The following is a 14,264-nucleotide window of genomic DNA, read 5'->3' on the forward strand; positions in this document are numbered from 1 at the left end:
TAATTAGACCCTCCCCCAGCCCAGAGGAGGCTCTGGCTCCAGCTCTAGACTTTTTTCCCTGGAGGGACAGAGCTAATTAACCGAAAGGGTTTAATTAATCAATTAGTGTGGCCTCCAGACCCCTCCACTTAGCTGTGGCAGTGGCAGATATTTATAAACAGGAGCTGCCAGACCCTTCTCTGTCTGGAACCTGACAGAGGGGAGGGCAGGCGGTCATGGTGGGCACAGGAGCAGTGAACACGGCTGCAGAGGCAGGAGGCCTGGTCAGAGGTGCAGAGGCACCAGCCCCAGCTCCTGAGCACCACCAAAGGCCTAGGCAGATGCAGTCAGTCACACTGGGGCATGTGAGGGACACAGTGAGGCAGATACTCCAGGGCCGCGTGCAACACCTCTTTGTGCACAAGTCACACAGGTCTGACACTCAGAGCTAGGTAAGTTCCCAGAGGTGCCCCAGACATATGGCCAGGGCTGCTGATGATGTCCAGCTGGACACAGCACCGTGGCCACCAAGACCTCCAGGGATGGGCCTGCACGGAGGGCATGGGAGCCAGGGGAGGCACCAGAACCCCAACTGGGGGCAAGGTGAGGGAAGGCTTCCTGGAGGAGGAGACATGTGAGCTAAACTCAGGCAAAGAGCAGACAGGCTGGGCACAGTGGTTCACACCTGTAATCCTAGCACTTTGGGAGGCCCAGGCAGGTGGATCTCTTGAGGTCAGGAGTTCAAGACCAACTTGGCCAACATGGTGAAACTCCATCTCACCTCTACAAAAAATACAAAAATTGGCATGGTGGCTCATGCCTGTAATCCCAGCTCCTCAGGGAGGCTGAGGCGGGAGGATCTCTTGAACCTGGGAGGCAGAGGTTGCAGTGAGCTGAGATCATGCCATTGCATTCCAGCCTGGTTGACAAGAGTAAGACTCTGTCAGAAAAAAAAGAAAGAAAGAAGAGAGACAGAGAGAGAGAGAAGGGAGGGAAGGAAAGAGGGAGGGAGGGGAGGGGGTCTGTGCCAGACCCCAGTGGGGCCCCTTCCTGACACATGGCTTTACGGCTTTCTGTCTTGGCTTCCTCATCTGTCCATGAGGGATAATCCAGCGCCTCCCTCCGAGGGCTGCTGGGGAGATAAAGTGAGTTCATCATATAAAGCTTGCAGGACACCTGGCCCAGAACAGGGGCCATGGCTGTGTTTTTATTATTATGGCCCTCACTGCAATTTGAACTTCCAGGCAACTGACTACATCAGAACGGCTCCCAGGCAGGGCCAGGCATGAGGGGTAGCCATAGCAGGAGCTCACGCAGAGGAATGATTCAGCCCCCGGTGCCTTCCTGGGCCCCTGCCGTGTGCCTGGCACTGCCAACACGTGGCTTCTCTAAATCATCAACAGTAACAGCTGAATGTAAAAAACAAACAACTCTGCTTTCCTTTCAGAAGCCAGTCTGGAGAAATGGAGCACAGGTGTTTGTCCCAGAAATGCCACTTCTGGGCATGAGGCCCAAGGAAAGAATCTGAGATGTGGAAGAACCACACCCACACTCCCTGCCCAGAGGTGCTGGTGAGACTACCTGAGTCCCAGCAACCAGGGAGGGAGAATCAGTGGTGTCCAGCAGCCAGGGAATAAATAGGGCTGCAGGGACCTGGCACCAGGGGCCTGGGGAAAAGTGTGGTCTGGGCTTTTGCCCCTGTAGTTCCTCCATGGGGAGCCCCCATGCCAGGTTCTGTGGAGAGAGGAGTGAACTAGGTTCTGGGCATGCGAACTGGGGGACCAGAGGTAGGCTCAAAGGAGTGCAGTGCTGAATTTGAGGGCCAGCTCCCTCAGGGTCATTATTCTGTCTCTCGTCAGTGGAATTGGGGAATTTGAGGACTGAATGGAGGGGGAGGCTTGTCCGAGATCACACCGCAAATCGCAAATTGGCAATGGCTAGATTGGGAGGCACCCGTCCTCAGGGGTGGGTCGGGAGGCCACAGCTGAATGAACTCACCCGGGCTCCTGTTCCCTAGGTCCATCTGAGCAACAGACTTTTATCCTGCTGTCTCTTCTTGAATCAGCAATTCTTATCCCCACTGTGAAGATGAGGAAACCGGGGCTCTGAGACTGGCCATCAGGGCTGTGCTGTCCTGGGGGAGTTCCCAGCATGCATGAGGATCTTGGGGCCCCCTGGTCCTCCCTGGGTGCTCAGCATGTGGCTGCACAGTGAGGGTGGGGCAAGCTCCCCTCAGGGGAGGTGAGTGGGGCTCAGGGTCCCGTGGGCCCATGCATGCCCCAGCTAAACTGCATCCTTCTATGCGGCACAGCGGCTGGCTTTCAGACTGTGGATGCGGTGTCAGACAAGCTGGGACCCTCTGCTCACACCAGCGGTCTCCATTCCCATGCGGCCCAAGTCCTGCTGGTCTGCAGGATCCTTTCGCACCCTCTCCAGCCCTCCTGCCCCACCCTGAACGACTGCCCCAGCCTCCTCTGTCTCCTGGCCTGTGCGCTTGCCCTTTAGGCTGTTCTCCACGCAGCAACTAGAACTTCCTTGTGACAGCCTGACCCTGATGGCCCTGTGCCTGAAGCCCTCTAGGGGCTCCCTGCCCCCTAAAGAGACTCCTCCCTGGCCCCCCATGTCCTGCGGAAGGGCACTGCAGCTTCTCCTCTGCCTGTAGCCTTGAGGCAGAGGAAGAGGTGAGGGCGTGGAGGAAGGGAGGTGTGTGGAGACCCCACACATGCCCAGAAGCTACACAGCAGACAGTGGCCCTTGGAGGTGTGCCACCGGATAGCCCTGGGTAGGGGGCTGGCTGCCTGGGCAACAGGGGTTCTAGCAAGGGCCGGAGTCTGCATCATGGTCACCTGTCGGGGCTCATCTGACCCAGCCACAGACAATGGGGCTGAGGCCTCTAAGAGTCGCTAATGATAGTCTTTAATGGCCGTTCCTGGAAAGGGATGACTTCACCCAGGACACACCTTGATGAGAGGAGGCTACAGTCAGAGGCAGGCGGCGCCTCCATTGCTGTGAGACCTGCATGGGCTTGTCTAGTCAGAGGATGGTGATGCCGTGTGTGTGTGTGTGTGTGTGCGCGCGCGCGCACGTGTGTGTGTGTGCGTGTGTGTGTGTGTGCGCGTGTGTGTGTGTGTGCGTGTGTGTGTGTGTGTGTGTGTGTGTGTGAAGCCTCAGGGCAGCAGGGGGGTGCCCAGCTTCTACCTTGCCTCTCTCTATGAGGCAAACCTCTTTGCAAACCTCACCTTCCCCATCCACGCCGGGCTCGGGAGCAGAGTGATTCTGAGCCTTCCCAGAGTGCTCAGGTCTGCTGGGTCTCAGGAGTCAGGTGCAAGCACTGTGTCCTGGCGGGGCCCAGAACAAGCAGGGGCAAAGACATCAAGGACCGGGGCACCCAGAGGTCAGCATGCTAATGTGCTCCCTCCAGAGAAAGCTGGCTCCCACATCAGGTCCTTTGGCTTCTGCCAAGGGTCTGGGGATAGGTGTTGGTGTCCCAGACACATCCATGCTGACACAGAGGGAGGTACAGTGCAGTCATGGTGTTGGCCCAGGTGCGCAGCACAGGGGCAGCGGCGGGGAGGGTCAGGCTCCAGCGCAGGCTTGCCGCCCACCACTACCCTGCTCCATTCACGAGGCGTGACTGCCCTCTGGGGAGGGGCCCTGTGGGGGTGGCAGGCAGAGCAGGGCCCTCTCCGGCTCCCAGGCTCAGAGCAGGACCACCCTAGGGAAAGGTTCATCTCTCCTGTGGTCTCCTCGTCAGAACCCCTTCAAGGTGGCCGCTCCACAGCGCTCCAAGTGCTGCCTTGGACCAGCCTGAGTCAGTCCTCACATTGCACTTGTTTCATTATCAGAGGACAAGTTGAGGGCCCCATTATCCTGCCACCCCGCGTGACATCACAGAGCTTCCCTCGGGCATGTTCCCTCCCTGGGACTGCCCGGCCGGCACAGGAAATGGCTGCTGGGTGAATGTGCAAGTGAGTAAGTGTCCCGGATCCTCCTCCCATGAGAACACTAAGCGGCTAAGAAGTGGATGAGGTCCCTGGGGCCCGGGCTAAGACAGAGGCAGAAACAGGGACCAAGGAGGCAAAGTGGCTCAGGAGAGCAATAGGACTAGGGACAGAGATGAAGCAGGCGCACCCCCACAGAGCCAAGTGTCCAGGAGCACAGGGCAGCGGCACCGAGGGCCTCAGCCACAGATGGCCTGGAGGAAGCAGGGCCTGCCGGGGAGAGCACGGCAGAACCAGGGTGGGGTAAGAGGCGCTCAGGACCAGGAGCCATGAGACGGGAGCCTGAAACTCGGGGTGGGGAACCTCAGTCCTGTAAGTGTGGCCCAGCCCAAGGTCACAGAGCAAGGACCCAGGGCCCAGCCACTCAGGCATGACCTGGCCCTCCTTCCCCACGCAGGGAACCTTAGCCAGGCCCAGTGCTAAGGTAGGAGTTGCTACAGGTAATGAGGACACGTGGTCAGAGAGACCACTGGCCCCAGAGTGCACAGGGCTAAGTGACGGGGCTGGCCCTCTTCAGGCACTCCCAGTCCTTGGTCTGAAGAGCCCGCTCAGGAGGCGGCTGCCACTCCCACCCCCACCGGGTCCTGTGCTTGGGCACGCTGGCACTGCCAGGCACTTACTCGGCTTGTCAAGGGCCCAGCCCCCAGCTCAGCACCCTCGGGCTTCCCCAGGCCTGGGCGAGGACAGCAAGAGGGAACAAAGGCCCAGTCTCTGCCTGCTCAGGCCCCCACCCCCTTGCCTGCCCCTGGCACAGAAGGAACAGGGCCCGGAGGGAGCCGGGGAGCAACAGCAGCACCACCCCCTTGTCCCCTCCCACCCACACAGGCCTGCCGGATGAGTGGCAGGATTCTTCCACGCTCCAGATGGGAGTATTTCAGGGGAGAGCTGAGGGACTGGAGTCACACAGCTGGGATTTGCACCCAGGTCCCACAGCGGGCAGAACCTGCCCTCCACCCCTTGCCACAGGCAGCGAGTGATGGTTGTGACTGCGTTCTGGTGCAGAGAAACTGAAGAGCAGAGATGAGGGAGGGAAGAGAAGGACAGCCTGGACACCCCAACAGGGCAAGTCCCAGGCTCAGCTGCCCTCACCCTCCCCGTCCTGCCCACCCACATTCCACCTGGGTTCAGCTCAGTGCTCATCAGTCTGCTGAAGGGATAGAGCTGGGGAATGGCAGAAATGGGGAAACTGAGTCAGCTTCCAGGCTTATGTCCTTGACTGGGGCTCACCTGATCCAGCCAGAGGAAAGGGAGACCTAAGCCACTCTGGAGGCTTCATTTCCTAATCTGTCACACAGGGCTTGTTGCCCACTGGGGGCCTGACTTCCCCAGGCTGTGGTCACCATCCTTCTCCAGGTCTCCTTCCTGCTCCAGCCCAGGGCCTTGCTTAGACCCCACCGCCAGGGGAGCCTGGATGGAGGCCGATGCTCACCGTTCCCTGTGCAAGCCTGAGCACGGCTGTTTCCTCCCTCTGAGCTGAGGCCAACCATGTGCTCGTCATGCCACAAAGCTGAAAAGCACTTAGGAACTGGGTGCAATCAACCCAACTTCAGAGATGGATACTGAGGCTGGGGGGCTAAGGGACCTGTCCAAGGCCACCCAGCCCTTAAGAAGCAAAGGGCTGACCTGCTCACTGCCCACGATTCAGTCCCACTGACATCCCAGGACCTGCAGGGGCAGGGTTAAATGCAGATTCCCCTCTCTTGCCCACGCAGCAGCAACAGAAAGGGTCAGGGTCTTGGGGGCTGCAATCTGGGCAATGCACGAGCAGACAGCCTTGGGCAATGAAGGGCGAGTCTGGGCTCAGTTGTGTGAACTTGGTCCATAAAACCTCTCCAAGCCTTGATTTCAGTAGAAGCCCAAGAGAAAGCCCTGATGCCTCTGTCTGCCAGTGCCTAAGGGCTGGGAAATGCCACCTGCCCCAGCTTCAGCCAGAAACCTTGGCTGCTCCTTCCCATCTGTGGGGCACCTTGATTGGTCTAACCAAGTGCCTAGCAGACCCCAGGGAGGACCAGGCCAATGCCTCGCACAGAGCAGGCACTAGGATGCCGGTCGACAGCACTCCTTCCTCTCCTTCCCAGGCCCAAAACCCTTACTGGACACGACTCATTTTAAAGAAAAAATAATATTTATTTGCAATATAAACAAAGTCCCGTTGCTGGTTCGGGATATATATATGTATGTGTGTGTATATATATATATATGTAGGGTCACAAATCTTCCTTCATAAGATCATAAAGCAAAACTGGCCACCTTCTGGCACACCCTCATTTACACAAACCTGGTGCATCTTTCTGGGTTTTCTTTTTAAAAATAAAAGAGAGAAAAAGAACCATGTACAGCATGGAAGCTTGTTGTCAATTTCTCAACTGTGGCAAGATTTTAATCTACTGCCCTAAAGAATCCCTGAAAACCACCCCTGTGAGGTAAGAAGCAGTGGGGCAGAGTTTCCGCGGCCTCACTCACATGCTGAGTGCTGCTCTGTCAGGGACCCTGGCCCGATCGCTCTCCCTGCCCCAGGCCCCCATGCAGTCCTGACACCTGGTAGAACTGAGGCTGGAGAAGGAACAAAACTGGAGGAAGATAACGGAATCCGTGGCTTTGTTCTGTGGAGGCGGGGGAGGTGGACAGAGCCTCACCCCTCTTCTGCTGGTCCATCCTTGCCCCACTTGCCCCTGCCTGAGGGTTGAAATGGGTGCAAGTCTCCTGGCAGTAGAAGGCATGGGCAAGATGAGGGCGGGGCAAGCTTCCACGAGGACAAAGGGGCTGGGAGTGGCAGCCAGACCAAAGCGACAGCTAGGGAGAGGGAAGAACCTGGAGGGAGGGCTGGGCCCCACCACCTGAGCTCTCCCCAGCCACTGGGCCTCCACTCCCAGTTACAAGAGAGGAGGGAGGGGGGGAGAAAGAAAAAGAGAGAGAGAGAGAAAGAGAGAGAGAGAGAGACAGCGCCAGACAGACAGACAGGAGTAGTAGCTAAGTATACAGAAGGGCTCAGAGCCCAGGCCCTCTTAGAGGCTGAGCCCAGAGGGCAATGCTACTGCCTGGCAGCCCCCTGCGGCCCACCTCCAGTGGGACAGTGGCATAGCCCCAGGTTCCCCACCTTCTGCCTCAGGGAGGTCTGCAGGGACCACCAGAGGGATGGATGAGAGGGCAGAAAATGCAAAGACCACCATCCAGCCCACCAATCAGAACTTGCAGCAGTCATCACAGGCAAATGCAGGGCCAAGTCAGACTGGGCCAAGGGTGGGAGGTGGCACGACTGGGGGTCCCGATACCTGAAGAGCAGTAAGCCACCCCTTCAAGAAGGGCCCGCTGAGGAAACAGAGGCTTCACACATGTGCAAAACGCATTTGGTCAAGGTCAACGTGGGGGTCTGTCTTTTCCATTAAAAAACAAACACGATACTTGCTTTTTGAAACTGAACGAAAAACAAAACTGAGAACACTTCTCTCTCTCGCAGGATCAAGAAGGGGATGAAATACTGGGTTATACAATCCACTGTTGCATGTAGCCTGAAAATAACACTTTTTTGTTAAAAAAAAAAGAAAAGAAAAATCAAGAAGAGCTCAAACACTCTTTGTGCTCCAGGGAGCTTGGATTTACCTGCCAAAAGTAAAAAGTAAACTCAGGTCCGTGGATGTGTCTTTAAAAAACAGCCAAACTGGCTGGGCCATCAGCAGAAAGGAGCGTCCTGGGACAACATGAGGCCCTGGTGGACGCCCAAAGCCACGTGTCTGAGAGCCGAGGCCTCTCCAGCAAGCCCTGCAGAGGGAGATCTTGCCTGCGGACCCCGCCCCCAAGGATGGTGAGGGGCGCTCCGACACACCGATCAGCCTGGGCCTCTGGGCACAGGCGACATCCTGGGGGTTCCTCAGGCCAGAGGCGGCAGGCTTGGGCTCTTCCACCTGGCCCCACGGAGGGCCGAGAAGGGGCCTGGTGCCATGCCCCCCGTGCACCAGGCCTCACGTGGACTCCAGCGTGTTGAGTGGGAACAGGTTGTGGTTGGCGGGCGTGGAGAAGTAGAGCTGCTCACTGGGCGCGTGGTTGTCACATGGGCTGCTTAGCCCCAGCGTCCGCTCAAAGTCCAGCAGCTGCCCCATGAAGTTGAAGTTGGGCGAGATGTTGGACTTTTTCCTCTTGACAAAGTCGTAGGCGTCGTTGAGTGACAGGTTCATCTTCTGCATGAGATAGGCCACAGTGACCGTCACTGAGCGGCTGATGCCTGCCAGGCAGTGCACCAGGACGCCACATTTCTTGGAGCGGGCTTCGTCTGAAACACATCAGCATGGGTCAGGGAGGGGCCTCCTTCAAGGAACCTTCTCACATAGGTGGGCAGGTGGGGCACAGACAGCAGCATAGTCACTGGCTGGTCTTGCCTGACCCCCAAGGGACCTGGCCAAGCCCAGTGTGGGTAGGGCAGCAACTTGAAATAGAGGTCAGCAGCACTGCTGTGGAGGCTCTGCATACTTTAGCCCCAATGCACTAGATACCCAGTTTGTCTCAGTTTCCTCATCTATCAAAGGGGCCTATTTATGCACAGTGGTCTCCTAAGAACCTGAGGCAAGTGAGAGATCACCAAACATGAACTACTGTAACGCCTGTGATCACGGCTAGTCCTACCACCACCGCCATGTGCATTGCGACTGCTGCCATGGTGGCACCTGCATCCTCTTGAGTCATCTGCACCATAGCCAGTGAGCCCATTTTATCAACGAGAAAACAGACCCAGAGACAAAGTGACAAGCACAAGGCCACACAGAGGCTCCTCCTAGCTCAGCACCCGCTGCTGCCAGGCCTTGACCTGGGACTGAGGGCTGGGCTGGTTCTCCTGGAGCTGCTCCTGTGGGTTGTCCTTGAGAGTCTCCCAGGAAAGCGGCCTGAGGGAGGCTCCTCTGGAAGGAAGTAGGTGGCTTGGTCCTGCGCTTCACTCTGCCCTCTGCCCAGCTAGTCCCCACAGCCTTAACCCCAGCTCCTGAAGATACAGGGACTAGGACAATGGCCATGCTATCACTTGTGATGGAGCTTCATAAGTGAGGTGTGCTTAAATGGGGCCCACCCCTGCCTGCTTGCTAGACCTTCCATAGCAGGCCCATGTGCCAGTGACACCTCCTACCACAGCCAACTGAATGCAGACCCTTCCTCTCCCCTTCCCCTCCAACCCTCCTAGCCTCCCCCTCCAACTCCCCCAGCTCCCCCTCCAACCCTCCCAGCTCCCCCTCCAACCCTCCCAGCTCCCCCTCCAACCCCCCCAGCTCCCCCTCCAACCCTCCCAGCCTCCCTCTCCAACCCTCCCAGCTCCCCCTCCAACCCTTCCAGCCTCCCCCTCCAACCCTCCCAGTCTCCCCCTCCAACCCTTCCAGCTCCCCCTCCAACCCTCCCAGCCTCCCCCTCCAACCCTCCCAGCTCCCCCTCCAACCCTTCCAGCTTCCCCCAGTGCCACCCTCAGACTCCTTTGGCTGACACATAGTAGAAGCTCAATAAATACTGGCTGAGCTACTGAGCAACTCAGTCTTATAATCTCTCCTGGACCCTGGGGCAGCTGCCTCTCTGTGTGCCATAGCTGTGCCAGGGACATAGATTCACAAGAGGCAGCCATGGGGTCCTTGACCTCCCCACCACTCTGACTCTGAACCCTCCAGGAGCCAGGCACACAGCTAGCACTCAATCAATGCCTTCCTACAAGATGACACACAGGCTCACCCACTGTTCTTTGCCTTTGTCCTGACAGAGCCTCCTCTCCCCATCTCTGCCCAACCAGGGGTACCAAGAATTAAGCATACAGGAAGTGCTTCATCCAGACGCAGGGACTGACAGGGGGCCCCATGGCTAAGGCACTGGTAAGGGTCATCAGGGGAGGAGACAGATGTTGCAGCTTCACTTGGAGCTGTGTGGTCTGACCTTGAGATTGGGGGTGGGAGAAGGGGGTGCTGGGACAAGTTTCCAGTGGTAACACCAGGATGTGAGGAACGCCCAGCCTCCAAACCCACCTCCAGGTGATCCAGAGAGAGTCTGTTTCTGCTGGCTTTATTTTTGGCCTTTTCTGGGTGTGGCTGGTGACTGATCCTGTCCCACTGACTCCTAAGGGATTTCTGGGCCTCACTCCCTTCACTTGTCAAATGAGGAAAAAGGTCCATCTACCCAGATGGGGAGGGGCCTTCAGGGAGGATAAAGGTACCCACCAGCCAGGCTCAGCCTGGAGAAGCCTGCTTCCTTCTACTCCCCTCCCTCGTTGGGCGAGTTCAAATGCTGAGGCAGCACCCATAGCCCTCTTGGCCCCCAGGGAGGGGGGTGGGGGGGTGGGGGAGTGGAGGGTGGTAGGGCTGGGAAGCTCCAGGCAGCCCCTCCCCCAGGCCTCAGCTTCCTTCCTTCCTCCCAGCCAGGCACCTACTTTTGGTTCCCAGTAAGCGGATGAGGCGGGGAAGCCTCCCACTTCCTGTTGTTAAAGCTAGCCCAGCCCAACCGACACCAAAACGCCCTCCACTGGACATAGCCACCATCGGGAAAAGACAGCCCAGGCCACCCCCACACCTTGCCACTGGAGGCTGGGCAGAAACACTGGGTCACCAGGCTCAGAGACCTAGCATTTACATTCATCCTGAGCCCCCGTGCCCCTTCCTTGCACCCTGGGCCAGGGGAGATGAACTGCAGTCTCACAGCCTCCAGCTGGCCAAGGAGAAGGCAGTGGGGAACCCAAGTCAGCTGAGGCTGGGGACACAGGGACTCAAAGGGCTATAAGCCAGACAGCAGGACACACTGCTCTGGAGGAGGCCTTTCTCTACTCCCCACCTTCTCTTACACTCCTCCCTACACTCCAAGCGAGCCCTACAGGCTACAGAGAGCATCTGGAGCCTGACCAAGCTAGCGGTCACCGCATTTCAATGGCTGCCTGTTTGGGGTGTGCCTCTGGCTCCAGGGCTCCCTTTCAGCCCTCTTAGGTACACATTAAAGCCCAAAGAGTCACTGTGACAGACCCATTCTGGAGAGACACGTGTGCTGAGGTGTGATGCAGAGCAAGTGAGACCCGTGGGAGGTCTGTGCGCTGTGATGTTTCAGCTTGCTAAGCTCGAAACAACATCGACGCCAGGGAAACACAAGCTGGGCAGCAGAGAGCCCAAGAGGTGCTGCCAGCTGGGGGGAGCTCAGGTCTCAGGAGGCTGCTCAGGCCCCAACAGGTAGAGGGGCCCAAGGGACTCAGTGACTCACAGTAGGCATGGGTACACCCACGGGCACACGCTGGCACACGCAGGGCACACACAGGTCTCAACAGGCCCAGAGATACCCAGTCAGGTGGGGGCGCCACCCAGAGTCCTGCTACACCTTGATACACCCACCCACTCTGCCCAGCACACAACACCTACCAATGAAGCTGATGGCCTCAGGGAAGAACTGGGAGAGGTTCTGGCTCCAGTGGTCAGAGATGGGGATCTGCTTGTAGGTGAACTCGCCGCCGTGCTCGAAGGCGTTGGGCAGGTTGGGCGTGACATTGAGGATATACTTGATGCCGTACTTGCCGAGCACGTCCAGGTTGGTGGAGTCCTTGGCGCAGCCGAGGTAGAGGTAGGGCAGGATCTGGACAGGGAAGGCTGGTTGGCTGGATGGCACAGGGCTGCCGTCCGACTCGGTGGCACTGCTGGGCAGCTCTCGGTCCGACTCGCCGTCAGAGCAGTCAGAGCTGATGCGCAGGCCCCCCAGGCCCAGCACTGAGGTGGGTGGTGAGCTGCTCGGCGAGGAAGAGCTGTCCACATTGGTCTCGCAGTGCTCAGAGTACTCTGTCTGAAACTTGTTGAAACCACCTGTGGCCAGGGTTAGACAAGGCCTGGGTGAGAGACTGGTGAGAGCCCAGATGGGCTGCACAAGACCAGGGATGGGCAGGACTCCCCATACCAAGCACCACCACACCAATGGTCAGCATAGGCCATGCCAAGCATGTTACCCATGTGCTCTCTCTTGTGTTCTCTCCATCTAAACCATGACCACTTCACAGAAACTGAGGCCCCAGGAGGTGAAGTGATGTGCCTGGACTCCAAACCCGTACCCATAACACTTCAGGTCCCCCAGCCATGCCACCAGTTATAGGGCACTTGAGGACAGGCCCCAGTTAATTCCTCTTCTGCAGCTCCCACATACACATAGCACCCATGGGTGTTCAGTAACAGATAAGTGGTAAAGGAAAGCAGACAACCTCATCTTAGCCAGCACCTCTGGGTTGGCAAACTCCTCTTACAGATGATACCACAGGTGCCAGAGCCACATCTGGGTTAGCTAGAGGCAGAGAGGTCCTGGGCTTCCTGGAGGGGAGTCTAGTGGTTGCCCAGCCCCAAAACTACAGCTGGGGAGGGTAGTGGGAGGGTATTGGCTGGCCCCTTTCCCCAGCAGGGGTAGGTTCCTGAAGGGGGTCCTGGCCCCACTTCTCTAGAGCACTCCCTTAGAACACAAGGCCCCCCAGCTTTGGACCTGCAGCAGGGGAGGGCCACTGGGGCTATACAGGGACAGGAAAAATAGGGAGCGCCTTGGAGCGAGGCATGGGCCCTGCGCCCGAGGGTGCCGCAGGCCTCCCCTCCCCTCCTGCCCCGCTGCCAGCAAGAGGCCATTTTGGAATGTTAATTGGAAACACCGGCCTCAGCCACTCGCCCCCCGGTGCTGCCTCTCCCTTCGGCAAGCTCTGGGGCATCAGGCTGGGGACCTGGAGCTCCCGAGAGAGATCCGGGCCAGAGCCGTGGACCCTGCCCATACGCTGCCCCAAGCGCCTCCCAGAGGCGGCAATCCTCTGGTGTAAAGAGCAATTCTCAGATCCAGGAGACCCCAACCCATATGGTCTCCACGCGCTGGAGATGAGGATGGTGCTATGAAAGGTGCCCTTCTGATCCTGGCCTTCCAGAAACAAGAATTCCAGGCTGGACTTGGACGCCCTGCCGCTTTTAGGGTTCCGGGAGGTGGCGCCTCCCTCTTCTGAGGGGCTCCACTGGAGCCTGGGTGCTACTGTCGCCCCATCAACAGGAAAAAAAGGAAACCCCAGGCAGGGAAAAGTTTGTTCCACCCACTCGAATCGGGCCAAGAAAGGGGGCGCAGAGGGAGCCCCGCTCCTGCCAAACCCACACGGTGGGGACCGGGCTCCAGGAGGGCGGACGCGGGCTGGGGACGACGTGGCGCCCAACGGGGCAGGCCGAGCGAGTAGAGAGGAAAGAGCCTCCAAGGGGGGCGTCAGGGAGTCGTAGGGGGCCCCCGCTCCCGTAAGGAGTCTCGGTGCTGCCCTCACCTTGGAGGTAGTAGGCCTGGCAGCCGTCGTCGCGCAGCTTCTGCAGGAGCAGGCCAAGCACCGAGGCGGGAGCGCCGGGCTCGGGCTGCCACTCGGCCGTGGCCTCGTCGTAGAGCAGCACGGTGGCCGCCTTGCAGCGCGTGGCGAAGCGCTCCTTGTCGGCGTGGTTGGGGATGATGGAGCGGATGGGCAGGTTGCCCTTGCGCAAACGGCGCAACATGAGGCCCGGGATGGCCAGGTTGATGGCCGTCTCGATGTGCGACGACTCGAAGAGCTCGTGCGGCCGGCAGTCCAGCAGCAGCAGGGACGCGCCGCCGCGCGCCTCCAGCTCCTCCTGCAGCCACTCGGCGCTCTTGCAGGGCATGGCCCCTGCTCCCGTCGCCGCGCCCGCCCCGGTGCCTGCGCTGGACCCCGACCCCGCACCGGGCTCGGACCCCGCCCGGGTGCCCCCAGCCGCCGCCGCCCCCGAAGTCGACATGTGCGCCCGCGCTGTGGGGCCGCGGAGCTGGTTTTTCATGGGGAGCGCGGGCGGCCCGGGGCCGGGGCCGGGCAGCCCTGCCCTGGGACGGCGCCCCGGCCGCGCGGGCCCCAGCCGCGTCTCCGGGCGCCCGCCTCCCGCCGAGCTGCACGCCCGCTGCCCCGGCCTGCCGGCCTCCGTCCCGCCCGCCCGGCCCTCCGCGCGCACCGCGGCCTGACAGCCCCAATTAAACAGCGGCTCCGGCGGCCGCGCGCCGAGGCGTTCTCCGAGGGGCGGGGCTGCGGGGCCGGCGCCCGGACTTAAAGGCGCAGCGCCTCCACCGCCCCTCCCCACAGGGTACGCTGGCGCACTTGTGGCCAGTGCGCCCGGAGACCCGCGGCGGGGCCCTCCTCTACAGCTTCTCCGTACCGTCGCTCCCTGGACTAGCCCAGAGCTGACTGCAGTTCGCCTAGGGGGCCCGGCCCAGACGCCCTCACGGGTTCATTCTGCGCGTGCTCCCAAGCTCTTCTGGGCACTACGGGAAGAGCGGCCCTGGGGGTGTCCTATGACTGGC

The 14,264-nt window shown here is 59.6% G+C and overlaps 1 protein-coding gene across 1 annotated transcript; it reads right to left on the bottom strand.

Annotated features, from left to right (window-relative positions):
• Positions 1-6,086: 6,086 nt before the first annotated feature.
• Positions 6,087-13,938, bottom strand: DUSP7 (dual specificity phosphatase 7). Its single transcript, XM_032290069.1, has 3 exons — positions 13,234-13,938; positions 11,336-11,770; positions 6,087-8,247 (listed from the first exon to the last, which is right to left on the bottom strand). Exons 1-3 carry the CDS (start codon positions 13,748-13,750, stop codon positions 7,940-7,942), a joined length of 1,260 nt encoding a protein of 419 aa, XP_032145960.1. The 5' UTR covers positions 13,751-13,938; the 3' UTR covers positions 6,087-7,939.
• Positions 13,939-14,264: the final 326 nt, after the last annotated feature.

Source organism: Sapajus apella, unplaced genomic scaffold (genome assembly GCF_009761245.1).
Source record: "Sapajus apella isolate SASKATOON/1434 unplaced genomic scaffold, GSC_monkey_1.0 scaffold23, whole genome shotgun sequence".
Taxonomy (NCBI): Eukaryota; Metazoa; Chordata; class Mammalia; order Primates; family Cebidae; genus Sapajus; species Sapajus apella.